The 14322-nt window shown below is 46.4% G+C and overlaps 1 protein-coding gene across 3 annotated transcripts in view; it reads left to right on the plus strand.

Annotated features, from left to right (window-relative positions):
* Positions 1 to 14322, plus strand: part of Grik4 (glutamate ionotropic receptor kainate type subunit 4) — a 308759-nt gene that overhangs the window by 197980 nt on the left and 96457 nt on the right. For all 3 annotated transcript variants that reach the window (XR_004517486.1, XR_004517487.1, XM_033764389.1), the window contains 3 exons: positions 2763 to 2924; positions 11813 to 11965; positions 12757 to 12861. Coding sequence is in view for 1 of the 3 variants with exons in the window: in XM_033764389.1 (XP_033620280.1) it covers positions 2763 to 2924; positions 11813 to 11965; positions 12757 to 12861 (420 nt within the window). In the remaining 2 variants the exon portion in view is untranslated. The remainder of the gene's footprint in view (positions 1 to 2762; positions 2925 to 11812; positions 11966 to 12756; positions 12862 to 14322) is intronic.

Here is a 14322-nt window from a genome sequence, read left to right on the forward strand (position 1 = left end):
TTTTTTTTTTTTTTTTTTTGTAAATATCTTTCAATAGCAGTAGCGAAGTCTAAATTTAGATGTAAAGAAGAGTTTCCTAACTGTAAGGACGCTTGGAGGGTAGAACCTTAGAGTGTCCCGGGAAATTGCAATAAAAACATGCCAATCCTTTTCTTGTTCTTCTGCAAGATTTCCCGAGTCATTATAAATAGAATGAATCATCAAGGAAGCTCCTGGACTCTTTTTATTTTAAGATGCCTTTGAAAATAGGAAATAGGATATAGTCGAGGGATAAGAAGATAGGAATTAAAAGGCCGGAAGATATACTGGTGAACATCAGGATAGACTGTCTCTAAGTGACTGCAGTTAGTTCATTCATTCTTATTCTACCCACAGTGTGCATTTACAGAATCTAACTTAGTTTTCCACAACACATGGAAGTAAAGGAGAGGGTCAGATGCTGCCTAAGATCTCATACATCGAGCACTTCTTAATTGGCACATATGGCGCTAAACTTTAGCATAAATTTTGCTAATTCCTTGAAAAAAACCTAGAAGGTTGCTAGTGTTATTGCTCTCATTTTATATAGTATAGATTTGAAGCCCAGGAATGCCAAAGACCTTACTTAAAGTCATACAACCAGGTTGACTAATCCCTTATCCATTCTATCCATCCCTCCCTCAGCCTGATGCCATTGTAAGTCTGTGGACATCCAAGACATCATACTTCCTTGAAATGAGCCTCCATCTGTTAGGCTGTGCATGTGGGGAGAGTGTAGTGGTGGGGCCATGTGTCTGTCCACATTGATAGGAGACCAGGGGAAGAAGACATTTTCCAGCCCTCACTGACCATGGCCAATGAGGCCCTTCATTTCCCAACAGCAGCCTGGCTCTGTGTCTTGTCACCTCACCCTTGCCAAATGCATCTCTTCTTATTAGCCATCTGCCTCATCCTGCTTGCTGATAGCCCACAGTGCATGGGCAGCTGCCCTGTGAAGAGAGACAGAATATAAGATCAGCTCGTGAATCAATACATTCTCTGGCACATCCATTTCCCCCCAGTGGGAGTATGGCAGGATCCAAAATATAGGTAATCCCCATCCAGCTACACTCCATCAAGGAATTGATGGATTCAGAGGAGTCTGCCACTCCAGTCTATAAGCTGAAGATAATGAGGATGGGCTCTGTGCAGGTGGACTGAGGGCCTGCAGCCCAAGGTCTTGGCAAAGGTTGTAGATGGTAAAGGAGGTACCATGGGCTGGAGGAGCTATGTCTCCAGAAAAAGAGACCACCTGCAGGAAAGCTGTATTTCCACCTGGCCGGAAAGTAAGTTCAAGGTACTTGCCATCTGTCATGCTAGGCTGAGTGGCTGATGGGTTAGTCCTAGTGCCTGTAAGCATTGTATGCCCATGGCACACAGAGCTTTGTCTGAGCCCTTAGAATGAGAGTGTGATGAATGCCATTTCAGTCTGAGAAGATGGTTTGACCCACATTTGAAAACATTTTTCCAGGAGTGGAGATGAGTGAGCTATACAATCCATATATATCCTCTTGCCTAGTTTCCCTCTTTAGGGCCAAGGGAGAACTTGGAGGTGCCAGACTCTGAGCTCAGAGAACTCTGCTTCTCTCAGTGACACTAGCTGGTCTCGATGGCAGTACACCTGCAGGCTCACAATGGCCAATGATTAGACGAAGACCATGGGTTGCCTAAAGAATGCCCTTGAATTTTTAAATGTACTGTCTCATATGGGGCATCTCTGACTGCCTCACTTAATGAAGCCCCCACCCTCTCAGCTATTTGAAAGGGTAAGAAATTTGTTTCCTTTAACTATCTTGTTTCTTCCAGTAGCCTGCAAGATCCTAGAGAGCAGCAAGTATATCTCTCATTCATATCCTCTGTGCCTAAAACAGTGTTGGGCACATGAGAAACAAGTGAAAAAAATAATGACAGATGACAGTATAACCATACCCACAGATTTGCAGTTTCACATTCTTAGAAAAGGATCTTGATCTGACACACTTCTAGCAGTCCCCTTGTGTCCATCACCTATGGAACAAACTGCAAGCTCCCAGTCTGGCATCCAGGCGTGTAGGCTTTGGCCCTGAAAACCCCTCCAGCTTCATTTGTCAGCACTCCTCCCACAGGCCCATACATCCTGTGTGCTCATCCAGGGGCTCCCACACATTGCCATGAATGCTTCTTCCTGGACCTTAACTCCAGCTGTACAGATTCAGCTGGTGGTAGGTGGGGTACAGAGATTGTCAATTTTTAAAAAGATGTCTAGGTGATTGTGATGGTAGAATCGCACTTTGAGGAGCTGTGCTTTCTCCAAAGTGCACCCTAGGCAGCTCTCTGAAAGGACCACACATGTTGTCACCTCTCTGCCTTTGTATACATGGTGATTTCTGGCTGGAAGAGCCTAAGTCCAGTCATATTTTCTACCTGGAAGAGCCCTACACATCCTTTAAACCCCAACTCCAGTCATACCTTCTGTGAATATGGTCTTGCCTATGCCAGGGACATATGCCAGTTTTCTCTATCTAGTATATTTTGTGTACACCTTGCTTAGCAATTATTTTACTTCTCTGTTTATTTCATGAACTCTGACACTGTAAGCTCCCAGAAGAACCACTTTTGGTAATCCCTGGACCCTTAGCACCCAGCAGAGCACTGGGTCTTTATTGGACTAGAGCAAGGTCCCTGGAAATGCTCTAGCACAGTTCATCCCTCAGTCTCTCCCTTCCTAATTTTGTTCTCTGTTTCTGACTACTGGGTCTTTGCAGGAGTTCTCACTCCAGAGAATGGACAGCCTTGTGGATGATCGTGTCAACATCCTAGGATTTTCCATTTTCAACCAATCCCATGCTTTTTTCCAAGAGTTTGCCCAGAGCCTCAACCAATCCTGGCAAGAGAACTGTGACCACGTCCCCTTCACTGGGCCAGCGGTAAGTGTCCCCCAGAGCTGTTTCCTGGTGTCCTGGGGCTCCAGGTGTACCCTACTGTGGCCTGACTGCTGGGGAATAAGCCCTCCTGGAGTCCAGCCATTTCCCTTCTCCAGTTCCAGCTCACAGTGACATGTAGATGTGTTGGGAAATGAGTATAGGGATGAGGTTCAGGGAGTAGTGAGCTCAGAACACCAAGAGGGTTGAGAAGGCAGAGGGATAGGGTCATGTGGAGGCTCTGAGTTGTCATTTACGGTTGTTTACAAGTGTGTTGTGGTCAGATTTCCCATGGTGCTTTTGCTGAGAGCTCCTGCCCCAGTGCTCTTTCCACCTCACTGAGCTACTGCTCTGAGTAGCTCATCTAGAGAGGCTTCTTTTCTGACCCCTTGTGTTTTTGTCCCTGTTGTCTTTCCCCCTTCTGTGCACTGTAGACCTCTACCTGGTCATTCTTCATTGGATTAGCTATTCTTATGCTGTGGGACAGGTCAAGCATGTCTGCTATATCCATTTCTTAAATGGCAAGTTCTTGGAAGCTCAGGATTTCATGGCTTTCTCAGTCTTGTCCTAGGCAGATACCATGCATCATTTTATATATTTTTTAAAAAGCAGCCCATGTACAGCTCACCATAGCTTTCTGAGATAAGTGCTCTCATATCTTCATTTCACATATGAAAAACTGAGGCCCATAAAGGTTGAGTAACTACCTCAGGCTCACAGAGCTAGACCTAATCTTGGAACTCAGGCTTTCTTGTATGACTTTACGGCTTGTATTTTGAACCACTGTGTTATTTTGTTCCACTCTAGGACCACTATTTCCTTCCCACATTGAACTGTCATTAGGCCCACAAAAATTAAAATACTCAATATACATTTGTTGAATGAATAAGTCAGGTAGAACGAGCTAGAAAGATATGGAAAAATTAGCCTCAGAGATGGAAATTGAATTGGGTACCCTTATAGAGAGGGAAGCTCTCTGATGGGCTTTTAAAACAGGAGCCATATCTGTCTTTGATATGACATGCCCAGTGGTAAAATCATATCTAGAAATCTTCACACAAGGGTACCTAATTAGTGGTTGGCAACCTCATTATCCAAGTTGGGCCTGTTGAGGGCAAGGAATGGACATAGTGACCTTTTTATAAAATTCTGGGTCTTTATGATTGCATAGCCTAGTGGAAATTTTAGGAAGGAATGGTGGCCAAGAGGGTTAGAGCTCACAAAACACTCAGAAAGCTTTGATCCAGGAAAGCAGACAGGAAAAGAGAGGTTAAGGGTAGAGTTTTACAGAGGATTATGGAGTGTCTCCCAGCAAGCTTTTAGACCTGAAAGAGATAAGAATACATAGGAAGAATTTGGGGGTCAGGAGAGGGAGTCATCTGGAGGAAGGGGGCTCTCAATTCATTAGATGGCTTAAGGGACAGTGAGAGATATCATGTAGTGTCTTGTATAAGATCAGAATCATCCACCAGCAAGAATTTGAGCCCTGTTCCATCAGTAGAGTCTGAGGTTCTTGTAACAATCACTCCAGTTCTTTAATAAAGCACTGATGAACTTGAAAGGCTCAGAGCACTGTGTCAGGAAAGGGAAAAAAATGCCTCCTTCTCTTCAGCCTGAACCTTATCACATTTGGCACCTAGTAAAAGTAAAGGTTCCCATGTTATATTTCCAGTTTCTCTCTGAGGGCATCAGCCCTGCAATTAATGCTCACACTGGCCATGAGTAAGCAGACAGGAGGCTCTTATATCACTAGTGGGATTCTTTGTAAGGACCCAACAAAGAGCCTCTCACAGAATTGCAGGGCCAGCTCTAGCTGAGGTCACACATTCTAAAAGACCACTAGACTCAAACATCAACTTCCCCATTTTCTTGCTGTGTGATCTTAAGTACTTATCTAATCCATCTGTGCCTTATACCTTTTATCTATAATATTAGTCTAATTATGCTTGACCATCTTAGGAGATCATTGAATAAGTTTATCTAATAATCTATATATGCTGAGATAGGCCTCAGTAAACATATTAGATAGTTTTGCTATATCAATACTGTGTATTAACCAATTACAGAAGCACACTAGCAAACAGCAGTGCACATTCAGATGGCTTGTGCATCTTTGAGTCCCTTGGGCATCACCTTACTTAAGCTGACTCACCTTGGTATCTGTTGACCCAACCGAGGTCATGCAGCAAATCTGGGTTGGCAGATGTAGACCGGGACTATTGTGGTAGTTCTGCTCCATGTGCCTCTCCAGCTTCGCCTGGACCCACAGGCCTGCCTGACATGTCCTCATGGTGCCATTGGAAATACGCAAACCTCCACCACATTAGTCAGCTTTTCATTGCTGTGACCAAATTCCTGAGAAAATCAGCTTAGAAGAAAGGTTTATTTTGGTTCGCAGTTTCAGAGGTTTCAGCCTTTCATTGGCCGACTCCATGCTTCTAGGCTATCGTGAAACAGAACATCTTGGCAGAAGTGCATGGCAGAGGGAAGCTACCCACTTAATGACAGGCAGGAAGCAGAAAGAGCAAGAGAGCCATAGAAGAAGGGCCAGGGACGAGATACAGACCCAAGGTCATGCTCACATGACCTACTCCTGTCAACTAGGCTCTGCCTCCTAAGTTTCTGTCACCTCCCAACAGTGCCATCAAATTATGAACTCATCTATGGATTTGTTAACTGATGAATATAGAGGGCCCATGATCTAGTCACCTTCTAAAAGCCTCTTTGGGGGACATTTTAGATCTAAATCATAACAGCCTCTGAGACCTCAGTCCCCTGAACAGGCACAACATGGCTCCTTCTACTTCGTTTTGTTTGGGAAAAAAAAAAAAAGTCATATAAAGCCAGATAAGGAGGAAATGTGGTCTATCTTTGCAGATGATAAAAGAAATAGTCACATAGCGAAGAACCTGAATGCCTGATTGCAGGGCAAACTGTGAGGAAGGACCATAGTCAGTGTGCTGGGTACACGCAGGGAGGGCCTTCCAGAAGGTGGGGAAATAAATATAGTCATGTGCCACATAATGATGTTATGGTGAACAACAGACTGCACACCCAGCAGTGGTCCCTTAAGATCACATTACCTAATGACTTCTAGCTGTCTTAGTGTGTGTAAATGCACACCAAGATATTTGCACAATGGCAAAACTGACTAATGGCACACTTCTCAGAACATGTCCTCAACATTAAGAGGTGCATGACTGACTTGCTGCTCATTTTCTGTGTATAAAGCCCTGGCACTTTACACAGCCTCCTGGGAGGAGCAGGGCTCTCACTCCACAGACCTGGAGTGGCTGTCCTGTCCTATGGAAGCTGCCTGGAGCAGCTTAAATACAAACCTTCCCCTCATCAGTCACCCTCCCTGTCCTGGTCCTGTCTTAGAATTCCCAAAACCTCAGCCTTTCAAGCTCCCCCAGGATTTTGGGGAGGGCTTTGGGCATCCAGGAGTATTCTGTGGAGGCTCCCTCCCTGCTGGGTGTGAAAAGTCATCATTACTGAGCCTCAGACCTAGAACCAGTCTCTGTGTGGTCACAGGCTCTGGTCCTACTTCAGCTGGCACTTGTGGCCCAACTCCTTTGATTTTATTTTATTTATGTTTTTTTTAACCTCAAAAATGGATGTGTGTTTTGCTGTGAAGACCAGGGTGCTATGCTTGTCTCCACACTGTAGCATTGCTCATGAAGTTACCCTGTCCTGGCCTTTCCCCCTAACAATTAAGGGTGGTCCTGCAGCTCTTTTTAACAAATGAGGAAACTGAGGTACAGAAGAGCTAGGTGTCACATTAGAGTCTCCCAAGGTTCTCACTTTACCACAGCCTCTCTTAGCTCTCGAATCTACCCTTTGGTGTGGGGAACCTTCCAGCCATCATCTCTGTGATGGCCTCGAGGGGGAAGGGAGGTGCTGTCACCTCTGAGTGCTGGAAGGGACTTTCACAGTGACAAAAGCAGCACTTCGCTCTCAAGACTTCTCACTTTAGCAGTTTAACTTTTTAAAACCTGCCTCTTGTCTCTTTCTGATGGCTGAGAAACTCCTGGCACAAATCACTCAGATCTTTCTTGAAGGGGAGCTGAGGGAGTCCATTCCTGGAAAATTCCAGCCTAGTCTCTCTCCCAGTGGAGCATTGTAAAAAGTCTAATCCCAGCTCCTGCTCTGTGGGGACAGTCTCTCTTCCCCTTTTTCCTTTCTTTGCCCTTTTCTTCTCTTCCCTTTTTGCTCCTTCTCAGGCTCATTCCCTTGATTGTTTCTCTCACATCCTCCCTTCACTCTCCATCACCTTTGCCTTCTCCATGGGACCTCCTTCCTATTTCTCTTTCTCCCCTCCCCTTCCTACTCACCACCCCTTTTCCACTCCTGGCGTTTTCTCCTTGTCCCCTTCTTCTAGCTGGTGGATGAGTCTCCTTCATTTCTTCACCTCCCGAGGATTCCACTTGGAGCTGTCAGAACAGGACAGGAAAAGAGTGGCTAGATGGGAAGTTAACCAGGAAGAAAGTTCATTGCAATCAACCAGGCGGGACTTGCCAGGTGGCCAACAGAAAGCTGCAGACAGCACAGTCTGCCCAAAACAATGCAAGTAGAGGAGGGAGTGTGAACAGAGACGCTCACCCACCAGCTTCAGATGTCATTCCCATTAATCATGCTGCAAAGAACGAAAATCCTGGGAAATCATTAAAATTACAGATGGCTAGATTAAGTAATTAGAATTTAGGGTAAAGCAGATGTTAGTAATTAAGCATTTATTTCATTGAATAAAATCCAGATTGTAAGAACTAGTCCATGAGCTTTCTATGGTTCCTGCTCCTGTATTATATCAGTGGGCAGAGTTTATGCTTACAGAGGTTCAGCAACAAATGAGCATCTAAGAGGATCCTAAGAAACTGTCACTGGGAGTTTGGGGGAAGATGAGAGTTACAGGTGTGTGTCTAGAAGATATTGTTATCTTCACTTCACGGGAGGGGGAAGGAATCCAGCCACAACTCCCTGAGTCAGAATTGATTCATCTTAATTTATACCGAGTCTTTCACTCCCGAAACAATTTGCAAACAGCTCAAAAGAAATAACAATGAGGAACCAAATGAAAATATAAAAACAAGAGAATTGAGAGTTCCTTGCCAAACAACATTTTGGTGCCAAAATAGAGGAGAGGATTTTAAATGAGGAATGAGCCAGTTGGGGGATTTAATATTGAGCAGAGACAGGGACAGGAGGAGCAGAGACAAAAACCGAGAGGCACAGGCACACAGATGCGGAACAGAAGCCTTGGAAAGATGGGGAGGGGGCTTTGAGAGGAAAAGGAAATGGAAGGGAAGGCAGGAGAAGGACAGGGAAAGGAAGAGTGCAACAAGGATTTGTTCCCACTTCCCAAGTGGGCACGGAAGTGGAAACAGGGATTCAGGGCTTTTGAAACAGAAGCTGTGTTCCCCTGATTACAGTCCCAAATGCTTTCCAGAGCTAAATTAGTAAATAATAGCAGAGGGAGAATGCAATTAGGAGAGCAAATAGATGCTTCCAAATGGAGACCTGGAATGAGAGAGGAAATTGATGAGGCAGAGCAATTGCAGACTCCACACCCTGGGAGGTGAAATTGGGTGCAGGGAGCAGATTGGCAACTGGGATGGGGAGCTGGAGGAGCAAAAGAGGGGGAAAGAAACTTCTCAGAGAAGTAGGGTGAGGACCTAGGTGAGAGCCGGCGTGGATGGACAGCTAGGCACCTGCAATAGAGGAGGCCTGATGATGGAAGGAGGACTCCAGAGAGATGCATGGAGGGGAAAGGATATTCAGGCCTTAAGTGCTGTCTGCCTGGACCTGCCCAGGTTGGACTGGAGAAGCCCTGTGAAGCACAGAGCCTTCTGGAGATATGTCACTCATGCCACCCTCGTGGTGTGTGACTGTACACAGATGGAGATGAGACAAGAGCCTTGGCGATTTTCCTTCCACCTGCTCCCTGGCCCCAGTGTCCCCAGGTAGAGTTGTACTTATTAGAAGCTCCCAAAGAATGTTGAAGGCCCCAGAGTTAACCTGTGCTAAAAGACATTTAAAACAAGCACACACTCATCTCTCAGCATCCAGATCATGTGCTAATGAGAGCATCAGCCAAGAAAACCAGATCCCAGACAGAGAGGAAATAGTGACAACCATGTGGCAGGAAAAAACTGGGGGCTTGGTGAGAGGGTCAGAATGATGTGGCAAGCTTCCTCTCAAGTGTGCGGTGGTGGCAGTCTCTCAGGACTCGCACACAGCCTCCAGGGGACCAAGAGGCCTTGGGAGGGAGTAAGGCCCAAGCCTCTGTGGACTTGATCCCACAGTACCCTGAGAGCCAGGGGATGCCCAGGGCCTCCATGCCAACTAGGGTGTTCTCAGCTTACTGTAACAGAATTCCTAATTAAAATGTCTCATGCAGAAAAGGCACTATGGTGTCACACAGCAGAGCAAGACTCCAGAGTGATGTGATTGGAGGCTTGGGTTCTTTCTGTCACTGACTGTCACCCTTAGGTCAGCTCTGTGCTGAAGCTAGAGCCAGGAAGGCTGCAGCAGTTCTAAGTATCATGTCCAGGAATAAAAATGTCCAGAGGAAGAAAAATGACTCCCTCACTCCAGGCCTCAGTTCATGTCTCCTCAGTCAAACCATATCACTTGTCCTGAATTACATATTGTCAGGGGGATGAGATGACTTGGGCCCCTTAGGCTTGCCTAGAGTCTCCTCTGAAGACCCTAGTAGTATAGGGGAGAGGAGGACACCTAACCTAACTCAATGGGAAGAAGGGGCAAGTAGGTACTAGAGAAGCAGTGATGGCTAATGGTCCTTAACTAAGCTCACAAGAGGACAGACAACCCAGGAGGCCAGGAGGCAAATTTGAACCCAAAGCACTACAGGAACCCATCCACCAGCCCTCCCTGCCCTCTGCCCTGGCTCAAGTGTCCCATATAGCCATTTGCTGTTAAGAAGGTGACCATGTTAAGAGATTGCCCCAAGTTGTCCCGGGACACTAGGCACAAGAATGAATCTGATCACCTGGGCCTCTCAAGAGGAGCCTTGTCTGGCAGTAAGTTAGAAAGACAGTCCTCAGAGACAACAGGAAACTGGACTGGACAAAGGACTGCTGAGGGCCAATTCTGCCCCCAGCTTTCTTTTATGTGGCCTCAGGCAAGAGTAGAACTTCTTGAGGCCTCAGTTTCTTAATTTGTAACATGAGTCAGACTAGTTGATTTCTCCAATCACTTTCAATGAAAACTCTGACTTGTGGGCTCTTGGAATGGAGAGACTAATTGGGAGGCAAGGAGGAAGAGGGAATGGAAATTGCTTTACAGTATCATTTAAATGGTCAAACTGAAGGATCTAGAAGCCATTAGCAACGGGGACAACTAGCTCCCCCTCAGGTAGGTATTACCGAGGCTGAGGAGGGAGACTTCACCATTCATCATTTCCGTATGTCTTTTGAGCAAGGAAATGTGAGAGGCCATTAATAATGTAGCCACAAGTGCTCAGGGGAAAATGAATTACATGCAAAAGACAAGGATATTGTAAGCCTGTAGAGTGTAAGTACCCAGTACCATACAGGTGAGCCTCAAAACAAATGAAGCAGGAGCTAAGCAGCCAAGGGGAAGGGCAGTGGGTGGAAGAGAGTAGAAGGTGATGGATGAAATGAACTCAGAGGAGAGTGGCTGCTCAGTCCAGCTCACAGGACCACAGAGGTCACCCCTGATCCTGTCACAGGAGTTGGGTACCCTTCCCTGCTCAGTCTTCAGGTCATACGTGGATTCAGGACCAGGAGACAGACAGGAGGTTCAGCTCATGCTGGGAAAGCAGAAGACTCAGAGATAGAGGGAATCTGGGACCTCCTGGAATGTGTCTGTAGAGAATGAATGTTGTACCTGTGGAGTGGCAGAGGCTGAATAAAAGTAGAAAGAAGGAAAAGAAATAGGAAGAAGGAATGAAGAAGCAAGAAAGGGAAAGTTAGAACAAGAGCGGGAAAAGGGATACACTGGCAGGTGGTTTTCTGATGCAAGTGAACTTGGACTGGAGCAGAGAAACTTTGTTGTATCTCCTGCTTTTCTCTCCCCCATTCCATGCAGGAGTGGGGTCTTACTTATCTCTGGGCTTTGAAGTTACCACGTACTTTATGCCTACTCATTCAGTTGAAGAATGGAAATTAAGGACTGTTCTCATACATGTAGGTACATCTAGGAGGAAGCAATATGAGTCTTCTAGGAGGAAGTGGCTTCCAGCTGTGCTTGTTAGAAGGGGCAAATTGAACAAAGTGGTCAGGTTCCTGCCCTCTCCTGCAGTCAGCTGCTTACCTGGAGAGGCTCAGCAAGGTGCCCATGTCACTCAACACACAAGGAAAAACTGGGGTCTGAACTCTAGGTTAGATTCTGCTTTCAGGCTTTCCCTCTATGTCATACTGTCTCACTGCCGTGTACACTCTGCCTGGGGGACTTGAGAAAACCCGAGATAATCTCCCTCTTCCCACCTCCAATGTCTTAGAGCCCAGCCAGGTAGGCAAAAAGTTGTGAGAAGTCTTCACATGGGAGAGTGCTCTGCCAGCCCCACCCTCTTCTCAGAGATTCCTGGGAACAGTGGCAGTTGCTCTTTCCCTGGAAAAAAGAGAAAAAAGGATACTCTTGAAATCATGTGGAACCCAGGGGTTGTTTGATGCTTCAGTCTCAGAGAAGCTTCTGCAGCCATTGTCTGCCTTAGAGAAGTACCTGGATTGTTAGCAGAAGGGGTGAGTTCAAAGGCAGAGTAGACAGGAGCAATTGAAAGTAAGCCTTATTTTCCTTTTGCTTCGCTTTCTCTTTTCTTCCTCTGGGGGCCCTCCTTTTCTCTCCATCCCCTGCCCTCCCTTTCTCTATACTGTTTTACCTCCTCTCTCTGCCCTGTTCCCTGCCTCCCCTAGCTGTCCTCGGCCCTGCTCTTTGACGCTGTATATGCTGTGGTGACAGCGGTGCAAGAGCTGAATCGGAGCCAGGAGATTGGTGTGAAGCCCCTGTCTTGTGGCTCAGCCCAGATCTGGCAGCATGGCACCAGCCTCATGAACTACCTGCGCATGGTGAGGAGCAGCTGAGGGCCCATGGCCAGCTGAGCCCGATGGGTGGGACACTTGGTGCAAGACACGAGCCCCTTCCCCTCCAGGCTTCTCCAGTTCCTCACAGCCCCAGGAAAAAAGTCAGCTGTGGTGATCCCAGTTGAGTGGATCATAGTTCCCCAATCACTGCCACCCAATGAGAATCCATGGCAAGTTTGTTCCAAAGGCACAGATTTGAACCTTAGATTACTAAGGGATCCTGAATTCCAGGCTTACAACCAGCCTCTGCTGAGCTGTGATCCTAGCAAACTCAACATACCTGGGGAAAGTCCGTGCTGTTGGTGCCTGTGATCCCTTCAGGAGTTATAGGCTACACCTTTTGGCCTGGTGCTCGGTTTCCCCATAACTCCTCCCCAGTCATGAAGAAGGCATATCTTGTCGGACAGCTCTGGTGCATAGGGTCTTGGATTCTGCATTTATAGTCAGTTATAGGGACATCCTGACCTGCAGACCTGGGAATGGGGTTAAGCAACTTTCCAAAGAAAATAAATGCTTTTGACAGTCAAAGGCCTAGATGAAGGGCAGAGGAGAATCTGAACTCAAGTTAGCATCATTATTTGTACTGGCCTTTGCAGGTGGTAGGGGTTATGGGGTCTAAGGCAGCCTGGATGCTGTGGTAGGTGGGTGGGCAGGAGGAGGCCTTAATGGCTTCCCCTCTCTTGGGCATCCCCACATACCATGGGTGTGGCCTGCTAGGTTGGGGCCAAGTAAACATGGGTCCTATTTTGTGCTGTAACTCACTCTCTCTTGGACAGGTAGAATTGGAAGGTCTCACCGGCCACATTGAATTCAACAGCAAAGGCCAGAGGTCCAACTATGCCTTGAAAATCTTACAGTTTACAAGGAATGGTTTCCGGCAGGTAAGCCTAGCTGTGATATTATGACGAACTCCTCTGTGTTCCTTTCTCTTTCCCCATTCCATTTTTTCTCCTCCTTGATGTTCAGGATGATCTGTTGTCAGTTGTTCTCAAGGTCAGCAGGCTGCATCCTAGGCAAGGCTTGGCCTGCTTTGGCCACCCTTCTTGTCCCCAGCTCACCCAGCATGGGCACTTTTAATCCCAGCAAAACACTGAAAGGGAGCAGACATGCTCTGTGGGTGAGTGGGGACAAGAGTGTCATTTAAGGAAGGCATTCCCAGCCCTTATCCACGCTGCGGATCATTCTGCTCCTTGAATTTCACCTTAATCCTATAAGGCGCAGTTGTCAGTTCTTCTCCAACCAACCCATGCCCCCACTCCCTGAGCCAATCACACCCTCCTCTCCTGTCTGTTACCTGTCTGCTCCCATCATCTTATGGATAATTTGTCCTTCATAACTTCTTACAGCTCCCTACTCCTTTTGTCAGTCTTCTCCACTAACCTTATTCTCCTTTTCTCTGGTTCTCTTCAGAAGAAGCAGAGATTCTGACAGTTACTCCAAATGCCTCTCTGAAGGTCTCAGGTCTTCCCCATCATCATAGTAATCAACTTCCTTTATTCAGAGCCCTTCTCTAACCTTAGAAAGGGCTGGAAATAGGAGACTTGGCATTAATTACAGCAGGAAACGGCATATTGAAGACCTTTCTGTATATCATAGTGGCAGAACAAAGAGATGTAGCTTGCAGGGATTTCCCAAATCCCTTCCAGCAGACAATGAAGAATCATCACCTTCATCTTCACCACCTACCACCACCACTACCATCATCATCATTATCATCATAGCAACTCTCATTTATACAGCACATATCACAGGCCTTATATCATGTTAAGTGCAACATGTATTTTCTCATTTAACTCTACAAAATCAGTGCATTTTATTAATTTCCTCATTATGAATGAGGACAGAGGCTCAGGGAGACTAAGCAACTTGGGTCACAAAAGGCAGAGCTAGTTTTGGATTTATATATATCCCCCCTCTAAAGCCCAAGTTCTTACCCATTATGGAAAATTATTCATTAGGATCACCTTGATAATTTGTTCAAAATGCAAATTGTTAGACTCTGTCCCATAAGTCTGGTTGGATGGGCCTAGGACAGAGGCCTGGAACAGACTGGGTCATCAGGTGCTCAGGGTTGTTCTGATGAAACCCTGCACTTAGATGCCCATCACATTGTCTCCTGCTACTGTCCCCATATCCAGTGGGCTCCTTTCAGCCCTTCTCATGAGTCCAGGATTGTTTTGTGATTGTGTTGGCCACAAGATCTCGTCACCCTTTCCGGAAGAAAATAAAGTGAAAGGAAAAAGTCTCAGACAGAGGGAGATGACCCCAATCCCTGGTGGTGACTCTGTCACTAGTTCCTCCCAGCTCTGTGCCAGACCTATGTGATCTTTTTTTTTTTTTTT

The sequence above is a fragment of the Fukomys damarensis genome, unplaced genomic scaffold (assembly GCF_012274545.1).
Source record: "Fukomys damarensis isolate Sample0158 unplaced genomic scaffold, DMR_v1.0_HiC HiC_scaffold_16, whole genome shotgun sequence".
NCBI lineage: Eukaryota > Metazoa > Chordata > Mammalia > Rodentia > Bathyergidae > Fukomys > Fukomys damarensis.